This window comes from Nylanderia fulva, unplaced genomic scaffold, assembly GCF_048542155.1.
Source record: "Nylanderia fulva isolate GAGA-0341 unplaced genomic scaffold, ASM4854215v1 Scaffold6, whole genome shotgun sequence".
In the NCBI taxonomy this organism is placed as follows: domain Eukaryota; kingdom Metazoa; phylum Arthropoda; class Insecta; order Hymenoptera; family Formicidae; genus Nylanderia; species Nylanderia fulva.
The window spans coordinates 6,112,606-6,133,084 of record NW_028190698.1 but is presented as its reverse complement, the minus strand read 5'-3'; the positions used below and the strand labels follow the sequence as shown (position 1 = coordinate 6,133,084).

General features: G+C 29.0%; 3 protein-coding genes across 13 annotated transcripts in view; 2 read left to right on the top strand and 1 right to left on the bottom strand.

The window, feature by feature from the left end:
* The first annotated feature begins 48 nt into the window (after positions 1 to 48).
* Positions 49 to 2,216, top strand: LOC146720865 (uncharacterized). The gene is made up of 6 exons (XM_085487703.1): positions 49 to 343; positions 588 to 717; positions 1,130 to 1,289; positions 1,475 to 1,560; positions 1,736 to 1,933; positions 2,151 to 2,216. The coding sequence occupies exons 2-5, from the start codon at positions 638 to 640 to the stop codon at positions 1,926 to 1,928; spliced, it is 519 nt and encodes a 172-aa protein (XP_085343829.1). The 5' UTR covers positions 49 to 343; positions 588 to 637; the 3' UTR covers positions 1,929 to 1,933; positions 2,151 to 2,216.
* CASK (peripheral plasma membrane protein CASK) overlaps positions 2,161 to 20,479 on the top strand; it is a 178,476-nt gene continuing 160,157 nt past the window's right edge. For 10 of the 11 annotated variants that reach the window (XM_085487701.1, XM_029315345.2, XM_029315348.2 and 7 more), the window contains exons 1-2: positions 2,161 to 3,502; positions 19,747 to 19,859. In XM_085487701.1, the coding sequence (XP_085343827.1) occupies positions 3,444 to 3,502; positions 19,747 to 19,859 (172 nt within the window). In that variant the 5' untranslated portion in view covers positions 2,161 to 3,443. The remainder of the gene's footprint in view (positions 3,503 to 19,746; positions 19,860 to 20,479) is intronic. The other variant, XM_029315353.2, reaches the window with a different exon arrangement.
* On the bottom strand, positions 8,295 to 11,206 carry LOC114940621 (salivary endonuclease-like). Its single transcript, XM_029315357.2, has 3 exons — positions 11,118 to 11,206; positions 10,529 to 11,012; positions 8,295 to 10,222 (listed from the first exon to the last, which is right to left on the bottom strand). The coding sequence occupies exons 1-3, from the start codon at positions 11,173 to 11,175 to the stop codon at positions 9,553 to 9,555; spliced, it is 1,212 nt and encodes a 403-aa protein (XP_029171190.1). The 5' UTR covers positions 11,176 to 11,206; the 3' UTR covers positions 8,295 to 9,552.

The window sequence follows — 20,479 nt, the reverse complement described above, 5'->3', positions numbered from 1 at the left end:
ATATCGATATCGCCGACCGAGATTAGTCGAAACTCGAAACATCTGTTCTTTACGGTTGCACTCTGCTGCGTGTTATGTCATTTTTTTGACATTTCTTATCTAATGTCAGTAATAAAATGTCAATGTGTTAAATACAAGTGAAGTAAACATGTAAGTTGCTTTTGAAAATTTTCGTGTGATTTAACATGTGTTATATAAAGTGCCTGGTGCAAGTGGACAATAAAGTTGACTGCAGTTGATGAAGAAGATTCCGGCCAATGTGTATTCACAAACCGACTTATTATTTCTAGAGATTTGTGTGGTTCGAGAATTCGAATGCGGCTGCGGCATTTATTATCAAGAAGTATGTATGTGTTTTATTAAGGATTGAAATAAACAATTCAATATATAAATTATAATAAACGATCTGTCGTTTAGGTTTAGGTTATGTTGGATTTTACTTAATACAATTGTATATGATCATAAAGAAAGATTAATATAATTTTGATGATACAAAGTTGGAATAATTTTTATATAAATAACTTTATATGAAAATATATAGCATTTATACGTTATTTATAAGATATAAAACATTTTATTTTTTATAGAATTATATGAAAAATCAAAATAATGAAAACAGTTTAATGAAATTAAGACAATGAAGAATCAAAACAAGAATAGCAAAGAATATTATTGTAATAAACATAATCTTGATATTTTGCATAAATTATCAAACAGGTATGTAATTTGGTATAATATTTATAAAGAAAGATTAATATAATTTTGATGATACAAAGTTGGAATAATTTTTATATAAATAACTTTATATGAAAATATATAGCAATTATACGTTATTTATAAGATATAAAACATTTTATTTTTTATAGAATTATATGAAAAATCAAAATAATGACTACATTTTATAAATCTATCTTTATTAATTTTTTTTAGTTATGTCATATATGCACAATGTTATATATATTTTTATGTAAAATAGGGTATATAAAGTAATTCAAAACACATAAGCATACACAATACAAGCTGAATATATATATATATATATATATATATATATATATATATATATACATATATGCTACATAATATAATTTTTTAATATTACCTTTATATTTTATACAATTAATTTTAGAGATACACACATACAACGAAGTAATGAATGGATAATTGAGTATAATAGAAAGAACAGAAAATACAGGATCATAAGGATACCAGCTGCTCCTAATGAATATGTTTTTTATTCAATACTCAATACTGATATTATTATGACACAAAGTATAGCAACAAGTATGGTAAGAATTAAACAAATTATTAATTACAAAATATATTTCAGCTTTTTATGTATAGTGTTGAGCATGAATGTTTAATTTTCAAGTTTGTATGATGTATTATTTATCTCGAATGTGACTTATTATAAAATTTGAGTTAGCATAATGAATAGTAATTCGACTTTAATGTTTAACACTATTATTTATAGATAACATGTAGTATTCTTGCACTCTATAATACATTAGTGGCAGATCGGGCAAAGAATCCTTACATTGATCAATGGCAAAAATCTGGGTTAGATTAAATGAATATTTAAGTTGTTATTTTTGTCTTTCATAATCTAATTCTTTTCATACATTTTAATATCAATATTATAGTTTTTAGCATAGCTTGAGAAAAGCAAATTTAAATTGTGTTTTCTTAGCATACATCAAATGTACTGTATAATATAACATGTATTGTTTTATAGGCAAAATATAATTGTTTTACGAGGATACAATCATAAACATTTAAAATATCTCGAAAGAGAAGCGGAATTTTTGGCTCTCGGTAAACATGCTATCTACCATCGAGGATATCACAACCGTATAATGGTAGTACTATCGATATTTGGACGGAATGCAGAAATTGAAGATATTTTCGATGGACTCTCATTTTTATAAAAGGAGTAAGCGAACGTTTTTATTCATAATTTTAAAATTAATTTAATAAGAATATGATTTATGTAATTTGTAAATTTCAATAACATCGTGTTAAAAATGTATATTAAAGACGATGTCTCTATAAGTAAGTCAAAATTTAATGTGATATCAATGTTTTACATTTGCAATTTGTTTATAATATTCGTGTATAATAAGATTTCTAATATAATTGATTCGAAACAGTATTCGAAAGAAGACTCCGTCGTTTCGGGAATGAAGAAAGCGGCTTATCGTACAACACAAAAGCACGAGGAAAATATTTACTCCATCTCCCTTGGTATCGCAAAGGAATTTACCGATCGCGTCTCCGAGAGAAGATAGCGAGTAGCTGATTCACGCCGAAGGTTTCAAGAGTATCCTCCCCAGCCTAAGGGCGCGTTACGCATACTCGGCGAGCGGGCAATGAAGGAAGTAAAGGACACGTTTAGCGCAAAAGGTTGCGTGTAAAGAGAAGCAGGCGCCACGCCCGCCCCTCCATGCACAGCTCAGCCGCAGAGGGGGCGTCAGAGGAGAACGGCTGGCGCAGCCGCCCGCCGCGTTTTATGCAACCAGTCTTGCTTCGGAGCGAGCGAATCCACTGCTCCGGCCTTTGACAGACGGGGTATAGCGTGTTCAGTGCCATCGGTATTCTCTGTCGTCGTCCGTCGACCGTCTCTTCAGCCGTCGATCGTGCGTACGTACGATTGGTAACGCGTATGCTCGTTGCTCTCAGGCGAGGAGGATATACCGGCCCTATAATCCGGTTTCTCTCATCGCGCTTTTGAGACAGGTCGCGCGACGGGGCCTACCTATACGAGAGAGCCTGACACAACATTATACAACGTCTGTTTCTTCTCTGAGCGTTGTGATTTTGCCGGCGTGACCAGCGAGCGAGCGAGCGAGCGAATTTAGCGTGCCTTGAACGACGACGACGAGGCGGTGTCGACGATATCCGATATCGTATCACTTCGCACAGAGTTGCGCCGCACGTACGATTCACGATCGCACCCTATAGTGATATACGGTGTGGGCTCGTGGTCCGCCAACGGAGTGTCAGTGCGACGACGGTCGGTTGGTGTGCTGACACACGGGTGCATTATCCACGACTGTGTGTGCGTGCATATGTGCGTGACGTGTGCGTAAAGGCAAGCAAGAGACCGGTGGTAAGCGCGCAAGATAAAGAGAGAAAGAGAGGGACGGAACGACGGCGATGCGGCCGTGAATCCTCGATACTTGGCTGCGCTCACGCCGCGCGTATTCCGCGCGGACACTATACGAATACAACGATAACTATAACGACAACGACGACGACGACGACGACGACGACGACGACGACGACGACGACATCATCGGCCGGGAGACTACGGCTGGAGCGACAGAGAAAGGCGCGTATTCGCACGCGCTGCGAATTATCACGCGTTCGCGTAAGTGCGACGCGCCTTCCGACAGGTTCCTAGCTCGGTGGTCGACTCCTTCGACCTCTTCCTCGTCGTCACTATGGCGGACGACGAGGTTCTCTTCGACGATGTTTACGAGCTCTGCGAGATTATCGGCAAGTGAGTACGAGAATCCCAGAGAGAAAAAGAGAGGAGAAGAGAGTATATGGTGGATAGAGAGAGATGTAAGGGTGCACTGCGCGAGAGAGAGAAAGGACGATGCGATTGGATGAACGGCGGTGGGCGGAGGTAGTGTGTTGATCGTATGTGTCAGTGTGTGTATGCGTCTGCGCGTATGTGAACCCGTTGAATAGGGGGATAATGCTTATGCACAGAGAGCTCCTACATAGTCGGTGTGATACAGAACGAGTGAGTAACGATGCATAGAGTAGGGGAAAAAGATGCTAGTCGAGTGAGGAAAACGAGTCGGACGTCGCATGTGCAAGTTCCTGTCTTCTGTCTCTGCTTCCAGTTTCCACCTTCGTCGAATTCCATTCCAGTAACTCGACCTGTCACCCATGCTTGCAAGGCGAATAAAAAAATTGTTTTACCTACTATTTCTGTACTCTCTATATAGTACAGCTAAGTTTGTATGATTCTGTTCCATTATTTTTCTATCAGTCAATGTCAAGACATTTCAATATTGCTATATGTTAATATTTTGTTAAATACTTAATAACTCAAAAATTATATGTCCTTTATTTTGATATCTCAAATTTCTCAGACTTGAGAATTTGATGTTTGTTATGAAAAAAAATTACTAAATTTAAGTATGTTATAAATTTAAGTTAAATAATAATGTATACAATTGATATAATACACTCACTTTAATAAAGCTAGATTAGGTCACATCTCTTTCGAAATAAACGGCATATTGGCATATTGGCAACAGCTCATTCGTCTATTAAGTCTGTCAATAGACCATTTATCTAGACCCTTACATGTCCAAGCTTTTTCCAATTCGCCCAGGAAACAAGATTATTGCTCACCTCGAAAGGAAATATAAAAATATTTAAACGTGTCAAACTTTATTATATCTAACTTGAAAAATATAATTATCTAATATAATTATCTAAAGCTTGAAGAAAAAATTCTGAAGAATTACAAGTTTTTAATATGATAGTCGTTGGATATTTATAAATCTCTATATCGTATCTGTTCAGAAATCTAACACATAAAGGGCCTTAAAGATAAATTTATAAAGAGGTTGTATCCGTATTGATCTATAAAGTGCCCTAAAGAATAAATATGAGAATTTATACATGTATATGTAGCCACAATTTTAAAACAAGTAGAAAACTTTACCATTTTAAACCAAATAGAAAACTCTATCATTTATTTTTAAAAATTTTAAACATTTAATGTGATAAACGTTATTTTTGATATTATGGTCGAAATTACTTTCTGATTAAATATACGCTAAGTATACATTTTTTTAGTTTTAAATTTTCACACAAGATCACTAGAGTAATATCATCCATCGATATAAGAGCTAAAGATAGCGCGAACTCATGAAGATGTATTTTTCATTATTGATTAAAAATTTACACAATTTAATTACTATTTGAAGCTCTTAATGCTCGTTTTATGTAGCTATGTTAGTAATGATCGATTTCATTGGAACGGTTTATTTAATCTGTTGAAAGACTATAGCTTGAAAAGCAGAGATTGCTGTCACAGAAACGCAATTTCGTTTGTATCGGAAGCCAATACTTGATTTATCATTCAATTGGCTAACCTTCATGCTAAAATAATACACGTCACCAGCTGTGACCAAAATACGTATCACAAAGGCGTAGCTATTTGATGATCATCGACTTATGACTTAGATTTATTCTCAGTCTAAACTATTTATAACTTGCAATTATCGTGTTTCTATAAACAGTACATGGCAGTTTATTGTCTTGCACTTTCTTCATTCAAATACCATAATCTTTGGGTTTATATTTCATTAGATCAGAGTCTAACTCTGATTGATTTATTTTTTAGACATTCAAGATTTTAGACAAATATATGTTAATATATCGTGTATGTATATGCAGAAATTATAGTTTTTTATAATTTTTTATTATTAACATTTTTTTTAATTACTCGATTTTTATTTATTATTTAACATTTAAAAAATAATATAGAGGAGTATAAATTGGAAAAATTTTAATATATATGCCGCGATTTTTATTATAATATACATAATTTTAAAACAGATATATAAATTTATATACAAAATTAAAATTCTACCATATTTCTAAGTATTATCATCAGCATATTGTTAGATGTATGTATGTTATCATCTCGAACGGTATATAAATTTACATTATCTTAACGTTAACGATATGTTCTATTTTAAGTTCTGTCCTTGTATGGTAATAGATTTTCTCGTGACACTAAAGAGAAATAAGTGATATGCACTATTCGTAATATCCTTGTAATAAAGGCTATTTATTAAGACATACTTTATCAATCGGTATTTATCTAAATTTGATTTGTATATTACGAAATCGATTAAAAACTTTCATAACATTAAATATCGCGCCTAATATAATTTAATATTTAATATAGTCTTTCATGATGAATCAAAATTATCAAACTTATGAATTAAATTATATTCAGAGAAGAAATAATAAAGAAATAAAGGAAAATGAATTTTAACTTTTCATATTTCTTTGAAAAGAATTTTTTAAAAAGGGAACATTTTTAAAAATTATGATTAATTAAACAATAATGAATGTTTTTTATCGAGTAAATTTTTAATTATCTGATTGTATGTAAACGTCGATTTTTTATGTTATTTTTTATGTCACTTTCAGCAGTATATATTTAAAATTTAAATAAAAACATTCTCGCAATAACAATTAATATAAAAGCATTTCAAAGATTAGTTGGAAAATCATCATACATATATATTTACATAAGCTACAGACTGCATTAATTAAACTCTGTCTAAGGTTATCGAGAAGTGCATTCTTCGTTCGTTACAGTTAATTAAAGTTGCACAATTGATGCTCTTTTCTACGTCAATTGAACTTAAATGCTGTAAGGTATATTTCACACACAAACAGCTCTCTGAAAGTCTTCCCTTCAATTGAGCGTTTTGTTCCATACTTAGGATATATTCGAAAGCATAAATATAACAGCGACCAATTTTCCGTTTCTATATAATTTATTTCATAACTAAATTTATCCTATATTTTTTTATAAGAGTTTTCAAAAAATATATATCTTACAATGATACAATATCAATCCCTCTCTTATATTACATTTCAAATCATTAAATAAATATATTTAATATATGTTAACTCTTTCGTGTGACGATGTAAGATGAAAAACTGTACAACATTTTACTGATTTTTTTATATTATAACTAATATAAAATTCGCAATTAAATTTCTAAATTATATATATTATTGATAATATTATATTAATTGATATTCAGAAAAAAAACATAAGTAAAAACGTACACGGCGCGCTCAGTGCTGTATACACTACGAAAAATAAAGATATGATATATAGTTTTTATATTAGTTAATAAATAAAAATTAACTGCATATCTCGAAAGTTGTCGAAATAGAAGGGAATTATCGAACACGTACACAGGACTTTTAGGTGTTCTCATGTCGTTGCTCCATCTTGCTGAAGAGCGAAAGCTCCAGGAAATCCTCGAAACGTTTCGACGGTTTTAAATCTCGATGCGGACACGTACCAGGCGAGATACGAGGCGGCACGTTCTGTTTTTACGATTCTCGTCCTACTTTTCATTTCTCTTGTACAAACTCTCAGTTGGCAGATCTTTTATATATATGCCTGCTGTGTATAGGTTCTTCAAAAAACAGGATAAATTTTTATCGTTAGAACTTGTCCTTGAATTTAATTACATTATATACGGACCGATTTTATATGTCGAATTCTCTTTGAATAGCAGAGTTACATTACACTTTTTGCTTACTATTGTATAATAAATTGCTTCATGTGCAGATAATGATATTAAGATAAATATCAGGTGTGTTCACAAGAATTAAATTATATAAACGACAAAATTTAATTGCAATTAGTAAAAATTGCAATTGGTGACTTAATCATATAATAAAATCATTATATTGTATTTTAAAAGATAATTGAAAGAGAAGGAGAGAAAGCCTACTTTTATAATATTTTAAACGAATGAGAAAATTACAATTTATATTTGCTGCATATTTGATTTTGTATTTTTAAATTAATATTTAAATCACATTTAGCAGAAAAATTGCGATTTATTTTAGTATATATAATAGCATTTATCGTAATATAAATCGGCCGCATGATGCATTTTAAATTAAATTTTAGATAATATTTGCATTCTTTTTTGTTACAAAAAATATTGAATCGAAATATTGAATACATAGATTAAACCGTGACATTTTTATTATTATCACAAAATTGCTTTGAGATATAATAATCATTGGCCATGATTTTTTTTGTTATTTAATACGTCATTCATTGACGTCATTATAAAGACATTCTAGAAAACGCAGAAAGCTGCAGATTGCGTTCCTTTTTTTTACATTATTTACTCTTAGCTTTTGTATTTTATTATTACTGTAATTTAAAACTTAATATTTTAATAATATATAATTGTAATTACGTTTCATCACTTGATAAGCACCTGAAAATAATGGCAGAAACGTTGTGATTGTAATTAACAAATACATCTGCCAGTTCGGTCGAGAGACAAAGAGTTCGCTAATTTTTAAATTTATTTTTGTTTAATATATGAAACAATTTAAAATTTTGCTCTGTGAGATATATATATATATATATATATATATATATATATATAGAATATATAGAAACAATTTAAAATTTTGCTCTGTGAGATATATACATATATATATATATATATATGTATATGTATATATATATATATATATCTCACAGAGCAAAATTTTAGATTGTTTCATATATTAAACAAAAATAAATATAAAAATTAGCGAACTCCTTGTCTCTCGACCAAACTGGCAGATGTATTTGTTAATTACAATCACAACGTTTCGGCCATTATTTTCAGGTCCTTGTGTGTGTGTGTGTGTGTGTATTATTTATAACAAATAACATCTAATATATATACATTCTAAAATATTATATTTTAGTGATATTAATTTTTAAAAAATTCTATCTTTTGTCTATACTATATATATTCACTTTGTCTCTCTGTCTGCAAAAATGTGTAGTATTTCTTACTGGAACAAGTTTTCTTGCAAAGTTATGTCACTGATACAACTGTCTTAAATCTTGAACTTTTCGAAATAAAGCTTGTTTTATGTTACTAAGATAAAGCTTGTCTCGAATTTGCATATAATTTCACAGTTTTCTAGTAATGTGTGACATTTGTTAATGTATTCGAACAATTCTTGCTTTAGCGTATGAAAAATGTATATTCAAAGCAATGATAAAATTTAAATGAGAAGTTAGTCACAGTTAATTTATTTCTACATGCTACTCAATAATTTATTGTTTTTGTTAGACGTTATGTATTCTCGTACATTTTGCCAATTTTGGAATTTGGCCAATCGACATTTAAAGCACTGCAGTCCAATATTATTTTATATAAACTTTGCACAATTTCCTATTTATAATTCAAGTTAAATTTACTAAAATATTTATTACCAAGTATATATAAATTTAACAAAATATATGCATCTTCGCGAGTACAATATAATATATGCGTCAACGCTATTCTATATTTATTTTAAAAGTCTTGATGCAATATATTTTGATAGAATATTATCTGTAATAAATTCTTAACGTTTATATTCAGCATTTTAAACACACGGATGTTGCTTTCCTGTTATCGACACCTCGCTCGTATCGAAGATAAAGTATCTGCTTAGTATGTTCAGTATCGTATACTGTCCTTACTTCGACTTGTAGAGATTTGTGTTGACTGTATATCATTCTATATCCTATCTCGTACATTATATAATGTTGCGCAGTCCGTTTTCGCACATTGACAAATTTTTTACATTTATTTGGATTATTTTTTAATTTCTCATATATTTTTAGTACGTGTATAAATAAGAAATATTTTAAATATATACAAAATCTACAGTCAATTTATTGTCACGATTAGAAATTTTTACTCTTAAATTCGTATTTCTGAGGTATGATTGGACGGAATCAAGTGTTACTCATCTGTGTTACATTAGAATGTCGATCACATCGAACATTGGTATCACGAGTATCGCCTTTCGTAAATCAGCAATGCTGCAGGCATAAGATATGCCGGCCGTGATATCGCGAGGTCTCCAATTCAGCCATTTGATCTTCTCGCTGATATCCGTGCAGAGATATAGATCATCTGTAACCGACTTGATGAACGGATCGTTGAGGCCTACAAACGCCGTACCCCGCTTGCTCAATGGATCGTAGATGACTTTCCAATAGAACTTGGGTGCGGAAACGATTGCACCCTCGGCATGCAGGTAGACGGGCTGCTGTTTGCCACGAATGTCCTCCATGGTCATCTGACCGTGCACTCCCGTGTAAACGTCGAGATCCAAACGGCGGCTGGAAGCGAAGCGTCTGACGCTGACCTCCAGCGAATTCCAATTACCACCGTTAAAGGTCTGCCACTGAGGTGCAGTGTTTAAGTACCAAAAAGTTGTTCTCTGCAGAGTGCCGTAAATGAAGTCCGCTTTGGCAACCATATGACCGCGAGAGAGGAATTGCACCGACTTTTTCAATCGTTCTTGAGCCAACTCGGTTGAATTCAGAATTCTAGCAAGCGTGCTTAACTGGGTTTCGAATTTATATAAATGGTCTAAATTTATCCCAGGATAAAATCTGCCCGCTAAAAACTTGGGGGGTCTGAAACATGCAATTATATACCAGTCAAGGATAAATATCATTTTTCATACTACTACGAGCAGTATGCATATTTTAATTCTTTGAATGTGATTGTATTTTAATACAAGTATAATCACAAAATTATATAGAAGATAGCTAGGTAAAAAAGAAGTATATCGATCAGATGTTACAATTCTATACATGACATTATAATTTAATATTATCAATAATTTTCTAATTATTGAAATATTAATAATATACCTATATATATTTCAATATCATATCTAGCATCGATTAGCGAAATGTTCGTATATTAGGGGATCTTACCTGGGATAGCTTTGTTGATAACTTTGGATCATTTTTGACATCTTGAACTTTGTATAGTATGTCGTATACGTTTTGTCGTCGCGACATAATTCAATAGTGCGGATGAAAGTGCTGCTCACGTTGAAACCAATCTCGATGGGACTGTGTCTGTCAAGACAAGGTAGCGAGCCCGTGTGCTTGGCATAATGCTTGGGATGAGATTTGCAAACTAAGGATGAGAAATTGTGGCGAGCTTCATTCACGTCAAACACCTTATCCTCGACACAAACTGCTTTGGCCTCATTACCCCAACTTCTGTTTTTGAGATAATTGTCTTTGCCTGGGCATGCTAAGTAAATGAAGTCGTCCGCTCGTATACTTAGCGTTCCATTATCATTATCCGGATTCCAAATGATCGTACTTTTGGTGGCCCGCTTTAGGAGCAATGGTTGAGGCTCCTTGAGATCGCCGATTTTATACTTCGTAGAGACTGCACATTCGGCACCTGAGAATATTATTATTATAAACAGCTGTAATTGCAAATCACTATAAATTGATGTTTACACGAACAATTTGCGCGGCGATATTGTGAAATAATCGAATAATTTACCAGCATTATACGCTAATGCCGAAGCGATGTACGCGAGAAACGCAATGACCGCCAACATGACAGCATTCGAGTAACCGTACGGTTAAAACCTGTTTCCCTCTCTTTCATCGATTTTATACTCACCGATGATTATATACCCATCCAATAATCTCCGATGAAATGTTGATTTGATTATCAGTTGTCATGAGATAACATATTGTTTACTGACAAAGCATTGCACAAATTTGTTAGACAAAAACGTCATTGAAATATAAATACAGATAAGCTTTGTTCAGCTTAATATGAAAAATAATGCATTAATTTAACGCACATTTAAGTAATATGTAAATAAAATATGCATGATAATGTACATATGTATATTGTGTGTAATGTTGTTGCTAGAAAATATTAATTCAACAAACATGGAAAATGTTTATCGTAATATTATTATTACAGAAAAGTCGACATCTCATCCACCGTAGAACTTAGATCTATATTTATATTAATTTCATTTATTGATTAAGATCTATATATATCATATGTAATATAAAAAATTATTATATTATGTGAGAAATATGCATACAATGAATGCAAACAATCTATAAAATCCGCTATAAATTGTTTTATAATTTGGTTTGAAAGAATCAAGGATAGTTGATTAACGTTTTATGAATTGATATCAAGATTTATATTCACCTGAATATACATGTATCTTTTATTATTTTATTATTTCTTTGATATTCTTGGAATCGATTTTTTCTCCGATATAAAGCTATTTTTTAAAGTTTTTAATATTGTATTTTTGTAAGTATAATTTATATATAAAAATTATGCCTTTATTAAGTTTATTTTATTTTATTTTATTAAATCTATTTAGAGAGAATTCTTTAGAATAACATGTCGTTTTTAACATTTTAAAACACATTTTTAATGACATTAATTTTAAAACATAAATTTATTGATTTTATTAATGTCTTCTATTAATTTTTTTTATATTTCAATTAAAGATTGTTTATAAATCTATTAATTTATTGAATCTTTAATTAACATAAGATAAGATTGAAAACTATTGTATAGTTCAGATTTATCTAATATTTTTGTATATTTTTTATAATTTTTGTGTTTTTTATATCTGATATCAACAATTATTTGGAATTGTTTCTTTGATCATTTTTGATCCTGATATTTCTATGTAATTAAAAAAGTATGTAGTAATCATATTCTGTATATATATATATATATATATATATATATATATATATATATATATATCCAATATCACTATATATATCTTAATCTATTTGAATTGAAAAGTAGAAGAAAAATTTATTTGCAATCAGTTAAATTACTCAGCATCAATATGAATAGAAAGATGCGATGTTACAATTTTGCTAGTAATTTTAAAGTTGCTATTGATACTATAAACTGTTATCGATTCGCTTTCAAATTTTGGTGCCTTATGCAAATTTATGTATGTAAATTTCACTCTTTCACTATTGCAGCTATTATATTGCCGCAGGGTATATTAAGCTGCTTGAGTTAGAATATCTGATTAATTTGAATATATTTTGATTAGATAATACGCATATGCATATCAACATAATAAGATTTATGATGCGATAACTGTGTATAATTAATATATCTTTTAATTATATAAAATATCTTTATAATTTTAAGATGATTATAACATAATTTTTTAATATAATTTTAAGATAAAGTAATTTTTTAAGATAAATTATAATAAATTTAACCTTTAATTATTCAAAGAAAAATTGGTGAAATTAATAGTAATAAGTTTCATTATAACTTTAAGTTTAACTCCAAGTAATTTATAATGACGATGCATAGAAGAGAGAATGTAATATCAGTGAAAGGCGGTTTTAGTTTAAATAGAACTGACGAGGGAGACGAGTAATTGCCGCTTATGCACTGCATTTCGGTTAGCATATGTGATCCGTACGTGTCGATAAGAGTAACTACAGAAACTGCACGTGGTATAAAAGCGACTGAATAGTCTGATGAAAGGGTTGTCGGCATAAAAAACGATATTCCAGCAAGTTAAGTGTACCCTTGAAAATATCTCGCGAGCACCCATGTATTAGGAACATTATATATCTTCCTGGCTTTCACTAACAATTCCATTTAATAGTTGCAGTTTCCCATTTCTTCCCTTTTCTGCGTGTGCTTGAACGTGTCTGTTATATTCATAAACATAATAAATGTGATTATGCATTTTGGTTAAGTGCTGCGCATAATTAAATTCCGATTAACTTATTAATTGACAATAAATCTATCGAAAGTAATATCACTTTGTCAATATAAATTACTAATTGTTAGTAATAATTTTTCAAATTTTATTTTTTAAATTTATTATAGGTTCTAATTATTAAATTTATATATAGATTATTTTTAAATATATTTTACATTCAAATATACATCTCTCAAAGTAATTAAGAGATCAAAGAAAATTATTCACAAAATGTGTAAATTTTAAATAGCAGTAACTTTGTTTCAAGAAATGAGAATTTAAATTTTAAAACGGGATTCTAAAATCTCTACTTTCGAGAAAGGTCACAGCTTTTTCATTTTCTTTAATTCTGATCTTTTTATATATAGAAAATGACGAACATAAAATAGAAAATAGAAAATTTTTTTATTTTGTAGACGCGTCGCATGTACAAGCAGATTTGAAATAATTTTTGACATTTTTACGTTAGAGTTTGAAGTTTTCCTTGCAAAATTATTTTTTTAGATCTAAATTTCGATTTTTTTAATCAAGTTATCGCAAATTAAAGAGAAAATGTTATTTTCACTTTGATCGTTTATAACTTCGTTAAAAATCATCGTAAACAACAATTTTAAAATGGATTCTTAAAGTTGAATTTTTGCTCTATAGTTTGATATAGAGATTGAATTTTTGTTATCTTGTGACCTTTTTACAAATAGATGAAATTAACGATGAAATGCATGAGTTTTCATCTTTTTGAAAAGAATTATGTCTTTGTTTCACCTTTTTATTTAAACTTTGAAAAGAAGTTAAAGTATATAACAAGAAATTTTATTGACTGAAATTTTTGTGCTTTTTAATATCCCAAACTTGGAACAAAATCATAGATTTGCTGTGACAATTTCTTTATAGTGATCCGTATGTTTAAAATAATCGATGTGTACAATATGTTAAAAAATCTTGAGTTGCCTTGATAAAAAATACAGGAAAAATAAAATTCGTGGCAGAACAATCTTTTCTCTACTTTTAAACATAATCTTTTAACTGCCTCAACATAAAATTTAGAAAATGTAAAGTTGTATATTATTTCCAAATTACCGTCCACATCAACTTCGTTCAAAGCGCATCGCGTAGAGGATATACGATTGTTCTTTGGGTGAAACTGATATCGGCGATAATTTTGGAAATAATATGCAACTTTACATTTACTAAATATGTTGAGACAGTTAAAAGATTATGTTTGAAAATGTAGAAAAGATTGTTCTCTGCTAGATATTACTTTTTTTATTTTTTATCAAAACAACTCAAAATTTTTTAATATATTGTACACATTAATCATTTTAAACATACGGATCACTATAAAGAAATTATCACAGCAAGTCTATGATTTTTTTCAAGTTTGGGGTACTAGAAGGCACAAAAATTTCAGTCGATCTTTTTAGTCATTTTATGTAACATTTTTTCAAAGTTTAAACAAAAAGGAGAAAACTCGCAAATTTCTTCGTTATGTTCACCTATTTGTAAAAAGTTCATGAGTTTAAAAAAATTCAGTCTCTATATCATACTACAGAGCAAAGATTCAGCTTTAAGAATCCATTCTTAAAATTGCTGTACGATGATTTTTAACGAAGTTATGAACGATCAAAGTGAAAATGACATTTTCTCTTCAATTTGCGATAACTTGATAAAGAAAGATCGAAATTTAAATTTTAAAAATGATTTTGAAGGGAAAACTTTAGGCTTTAACGTGAAAATGTCAAAAAATTTTTTTAATTTTCTTGTGCATGCAACACGTCTACAAAGTGAAAAGAAAATTTTCTATTTTGTTATGTTCGTCGTTTTCTGTATATAAAAAATATCAGAATTAAAGAAAATGAAAAAAGCTATGACCTTTCAAAAATAGAGATTTCAAGCTTTAAGATTCTTTCTTAAAATTTAAATTCTCATTTCTTGAAACAAAGTTACAGCTATTTAAAATTGGCCTATTTTTTAAACAATTTTCTTTGATCCCTTATATTTTGAGAAGTGTATCTATATATTAAATATTTCATATTTTATATAGAACAGACTTATCAATTTATTATTATTATTTGTACTGTTGCGTTTGTTATATAAGTAAGTATAAACAGATATATATAATTAAAAATTTGCTGTACATACAATTCTACTAATTGAATTAATTGTAAAACTAGTTAATTAGAGTTTGGTTGAAGTTATATTTAGAAACAGAAAAGAAGCTTTAATAGCCTTCTATTTATAGTATAAGAATTAAAGAGAGATAAAGACATCAAGGAAATAATTTACTTCTTTTCTATAATAGCTATTATACACGTGCCGCTTACGATTAAGATAGAGAGTGCGCAATCTATATATTTTATAACGTTTATGTTACGTGACTCCAATACCGTGTAAACGAATAAAGTATATGGAAGACGGAACGTTAATTTCGACGCATCGTAATTACGTATCTTTGCACTGCTGTATTTGTAAGCAAGTATCTGACATCCAATTATGATAAATTTGAAACCTACCAAACAACGTGACAATGAGTAAAAATTTCCGATTCACATAAGAGTAAAAAATTGAAATAAAAATGTTCAAAGTTTTTTGCTTCTAATTGAAATATAATTTGTAAAAGTAATCTGTTATATAATTACAAAATATATTGCAACACTTATGGAATTATTATTTATAAAAAGTAATATATAAAATATGAACATACATATATATAATATGATTTTTATAGTATCTTCTATTTTATATGCGTCTGTTATTACATTTTTATCCCTAGACGCAAAATCTATTTTTGAGATAAAGGAAAGATATTAATAATATGTTGTGTTCTTTATTTAGATATTTTATATTACGAACATATAATTGTAATTTTAACTGTATGGGAAACAATCTTTTTCAACCTTTTTGAACTATAAATTATATTATAAATCAATAATTTGAATGTAACACTTTACAGCATGCTATCTTTAGATAGCATTAGTTATAGTTTTGATGTAAGCGGTATGCTATATTCACCTAAAATTTCAAACAGCTAATTGCTACTTTGAAAGTCTGTATGAAAATTGGGATGCTTGCATCTGTGCTCTAAATGTCTTCGAACTTGTATCAATTGGGGAGGGCAAAGTTCAATTACGACAGATTCGAGCTCTAATTTACAATGGCCAAGAGGTTAAATAGAGCGCCATTTGACAATGGTGAGAACTTGTTCATTAATGGCTTGTCTTTACTACGTTTGCCTTCAGTACGCTTTTTAAAGAAAGGAAAGAAGTACTAATTGTATATACAGATAAAAGATAAAATGTGATACAAGGTACAGAACACTATCAATCGATAGGTCAATTTCGTTTACATTTTCATTATACATAGGATGTTAAAATGTTAGGAGATAAATAAATAAGAATATATATAGTCATACGTCTAATTAAAACAAAAATAAAAAAATCCTAGAGAAATATTCTTTTTCAAAAGAAAAATCAGTTTCGAATGTAGGTCGCGATAGTGTTTGATCCCTTCCGGAAAGTGACGAGATGTCAATAACTTCTCATAAAAGGCGGATTACGCTGTCGTGCCAATCGCTTTATGAAGATCTTAAGGCACTCAAGAGCCGTCTTGTAAGAGAGCTTTTAACAACGAAAAACGAGGGTTAGATGTATAGTAACTCGTTCGCGGATATGCCGTGATGGCCTGTGTGTTACAGTGAAAGATTTATGTAGGACCACTTTAAAGAACTGCACTACATCGATTTTTTAACTAAGGATTGTATTGAGAAACATGAAACACAATAAAGACACAATTACATGACTACAATTTTTTATAAATAATTTAAATATTAGTATGCGAATGCAAGGATATTATCAATTATTATTTTATGTATTATGTCATTCAAAATACGATATATATATATATATATATATATATATATATATAGGTGTAATTAATTATTATTATATCTAATTTATAATTTGTGTCAACATTTAATAAATATTTTGATTTGATATTATTTCCAAACATTAGAATTATGTTTTACACCTCAAACTTTAACGTATAATCATTATTTCGTACGTTAAAAAAATACAATAAATGTATGTGAATATAAAACATTTATAAAATTATAATTAAATATATAAATAGATGATTTTAATGATTTAACAATCAATTATAAGTTTAAAATAATTTGTTGAATTATTATTACTATTTATGATGTATAATTATACTATTTTACGTTATTACTATTACGATTCGATATTACAAATTAAAATTAAAAATATTATATTTAGTTTTAATTCAATAATTTTCTGAGATAAAAAATTTTAATTTATTACAGTTGTATGATGTATATCGCTAAATTTCTTCTACGAAACCATAAAGTTAAGACCCTATTAACATTATATTATTCAAGATATTTGGCTTCTCTTTAAATAATTTAAATTAATAGTTTAATTGTTTTTTATTATATATTTCGACAACAATTCCACTTATACATATATTGATTGAATATAGAGGATACAATTAGCTTTTTAAATGTCGAAACAAATGTAGAGAATAAAGAAAGAGAAATTTCTAACAACAAGTAAATCTAAAGCACAAACATTCTTATATAGAGATATGGTGTAAACAAGACTTTATACAATTTACTTTTTTATATTTATAATAATTTACGCATATATAGAAATTCTTGCGTGCGATATCATGATGTACTGTCATTATACGAACCACAGGGACAGATGTTGAGATGCTATACACACGACATTGTGGGTTTTCACGAATTCCATGAATGCGTGCGTGGTTATCATTCGATAGATAATCGAGACTATCCAGTTAAATCCTTACGTATAAGGCTGACCATATGATCTACTCATACTCCTGTACATTACGCTCATTCGCAAAGCTGCTTGTTTCATAGATTATCTATCTTATATAGAGAATAGATAACTATATCTGTCTCTTTTTTCCTATATTATTTAAATATGTGATATATCGATTTTCAGAAATTAGATTGTTCGTATAATTAGATTGTTCGGAAAAACAAGCTTACAATTATTCAAAATATAAATGTAAATGTATATTTTGTACCTTCAATTCTTATAAGATACAAATTCATATTAAACATTTTTGTCTCAAAATATTGATGAAAATATCTATCTCAATATGTAATTTATCTGTATAAAATCTTTCTTCCTTTTTCTCTCTCTCTCTCTCTCTCTCTCTATAAGAGCAACAAACTGATCAATATTACTAACATTAATCTATATGTATAGATATAATTTCATATTAGTTTATCTTATTGTTTGCAGTTTATAGTTGTTTATTCTTAAAAAAAAATAATTATTTTTAATCAAAATTATTATTGGACGCTAGTGGTGAAAATAAACTTGGCAACCTTGATTTCGACGTAACTAGCAATTTTATTTAATTCTTTCACTGTGAAAGAATTAAATAAAATTGTTAGTTACGTCGAAATCAAGGTTGCCAAGTTTAATAATTGTTTTGTTAAATCTTAATATTGCTCTCTTGTACATAACTCAACAATAGATATTTAAATTAAAAATATTTTATATTTATTAGCAAGAAACGTTTTATATCTTTACCAAAATTTATATGCTAGAAATATTATTTTTATATTAAATCAAGTTCTTGAAATATTTTTTAAATTTAAATATATTTTTTCTTTTCTAATTCCTAATTGAAATAATTTCTACTTTCTTCAATGAACTATAATCTATATTGACATTTCCTTTCGCTACATTTTCTTATATTTATTGTAAAAACTCGTATAAAATTTACATCTAAATGTACAGTATGGTTGCAAAGATAGTACATCAAAATTAGTACATGCATGCGTAGGAAAAATGGAGAGTCATAGTGCACGCGACATTTAAAAATGGCGTTAGGTCACCGGAAGGACGTGACCTTGGTCTATAAAGTGATGTTAAAGAAATCTCAAGATATCCTTTAACACCGGAACTCTAACATTTTACAATTTCTTTACAAGCTTTAAAGATTATTTGTCAATATATTTTAAAAACCCATATATTAACTTTATATTTTATTTTTAGTGGAAATTAGAATTTAATTCCTATAAATAAAATTTTGTTGAAAGAAGAATAGACATTAATTAAGATATAAATTATATAAAAATACAAATTTTCGAGACAATCATTTTTTATATGATAAATACTTTTATACAAAGAAATAATTCCTTATTAAAAACAATCTTTTTTTTCCAATATGTAAAATTTATTTCTTTTTTTGTCAAGTATTAAATATTACATAATATCTAATTATGAATGTCTATGCTTATCGATCCGATGCCTTCTATTCGATCTGTGAATTCAAGTAACTCCTGTGAGAGTAATTATAATTACACTAATAATTATTAGTGTTGACGTCTCATCCGCATTGTTGCAGGGGACCATTCAGCGTCGTTCGGAAATGCATTCACCGTCAGACCGGGCAGATTTTTGCCGTAAAAATCGTCGATGTGGCGAAGTTCACTTCCAGCCCTGGGCTCAGCACTGCAGGTGAGTATGTATAGAGAATGATACACAAGGGAGACATACCGAATAAGAAAATAACTGGAAATGTCTTTCTTCGATTTCAATGAGTTTTGAACGTGCAAAGAACATGCTTAATAAAAGGTTATTACATATTTTTATATGCATATATATACAAATATAAAATGCGACATAATTAAAATTTTAGTATTAAAAGTGAAAATAGATTATTTTATTTTTATTTCTTCGAAACACTAATACAAAAATAATTTTGTATTAAACATGCACTTTGTAGTATTAGCAAAACATTTTATGATGATTCTTCACACTTTATTAATTAAATTTACATTTTACGCAGTTTTCTTGAAGAATCTATTGAGTAACTGATAAAATGTTTTTAATATTATGCTTTCGTTTATATATATTTTATGATTTTCGCTTGATTGTTTAAATAGGCAGATATATTGATTTAGCTTTCTAAAAGACTATTTCAAATTTTCATTGATTTTCCTAATCAGGTATATATACAAGAAATAAAAATTTTATATTTCGAACTGATTTTACATTCAATGTGTATTGAAATAAGAAAGGAAATAGCTTCTATATGTCTATATTCCATTTCCTTGTAAATACTCTACCATTAGTTT

What these genes read in the sequence shown, in the direction of transcription:
- LOC114940621 (XM_029315357.2), bottom strand. Translation starts at nt 11,175, where the DNA reads ATGTTGGCGGTCATTGCGTTTCTCGCGTACATCGCTTCGGCATTAGCG. An exon ending in GGCATTAGCGTATAATGCTG is followed by an intron (nt 11,013 to 11,117) that starts GTAAATTATTCG and finishes TAATATTCTCAG; the next exon opens with GTGCCGAATGTGCAGTCTCT. An exon ending in TATCAACAAAGCTATCCCAG is followed by an intron (nt 10,223 to 10,528) that starts GTAAGATCCCCT and finishes TGCATGTTTCAG; the next exon opens with ACCCCCCAAGTTTTTAGCGG.
- LOC146720865 (XM_085487703.1), top strand. Translation starts at nt 638, where the DNA reads ATGAAGAATCAAAACAAGAATAGCAAAGAATATTATTGTAATAAACAT. An exon ending in AAAGTATAGCAACAAGTATG is followed by an intron (nt 1,290 to 1,474) that starts GTAAGAATTAAA and finishes TATTATTTATAG; the next exon opens with ATAACATGTAGTATTCTTGC. An exon ending in GATCAATGGCAAAAATCTGG is followed by an intron (nt 1,561 to 1,735) that starts GTTAGATTAAAT and finishes ATTGTTTTATAG; the next exon opens with GCAAAATATAATTGTTTTAC.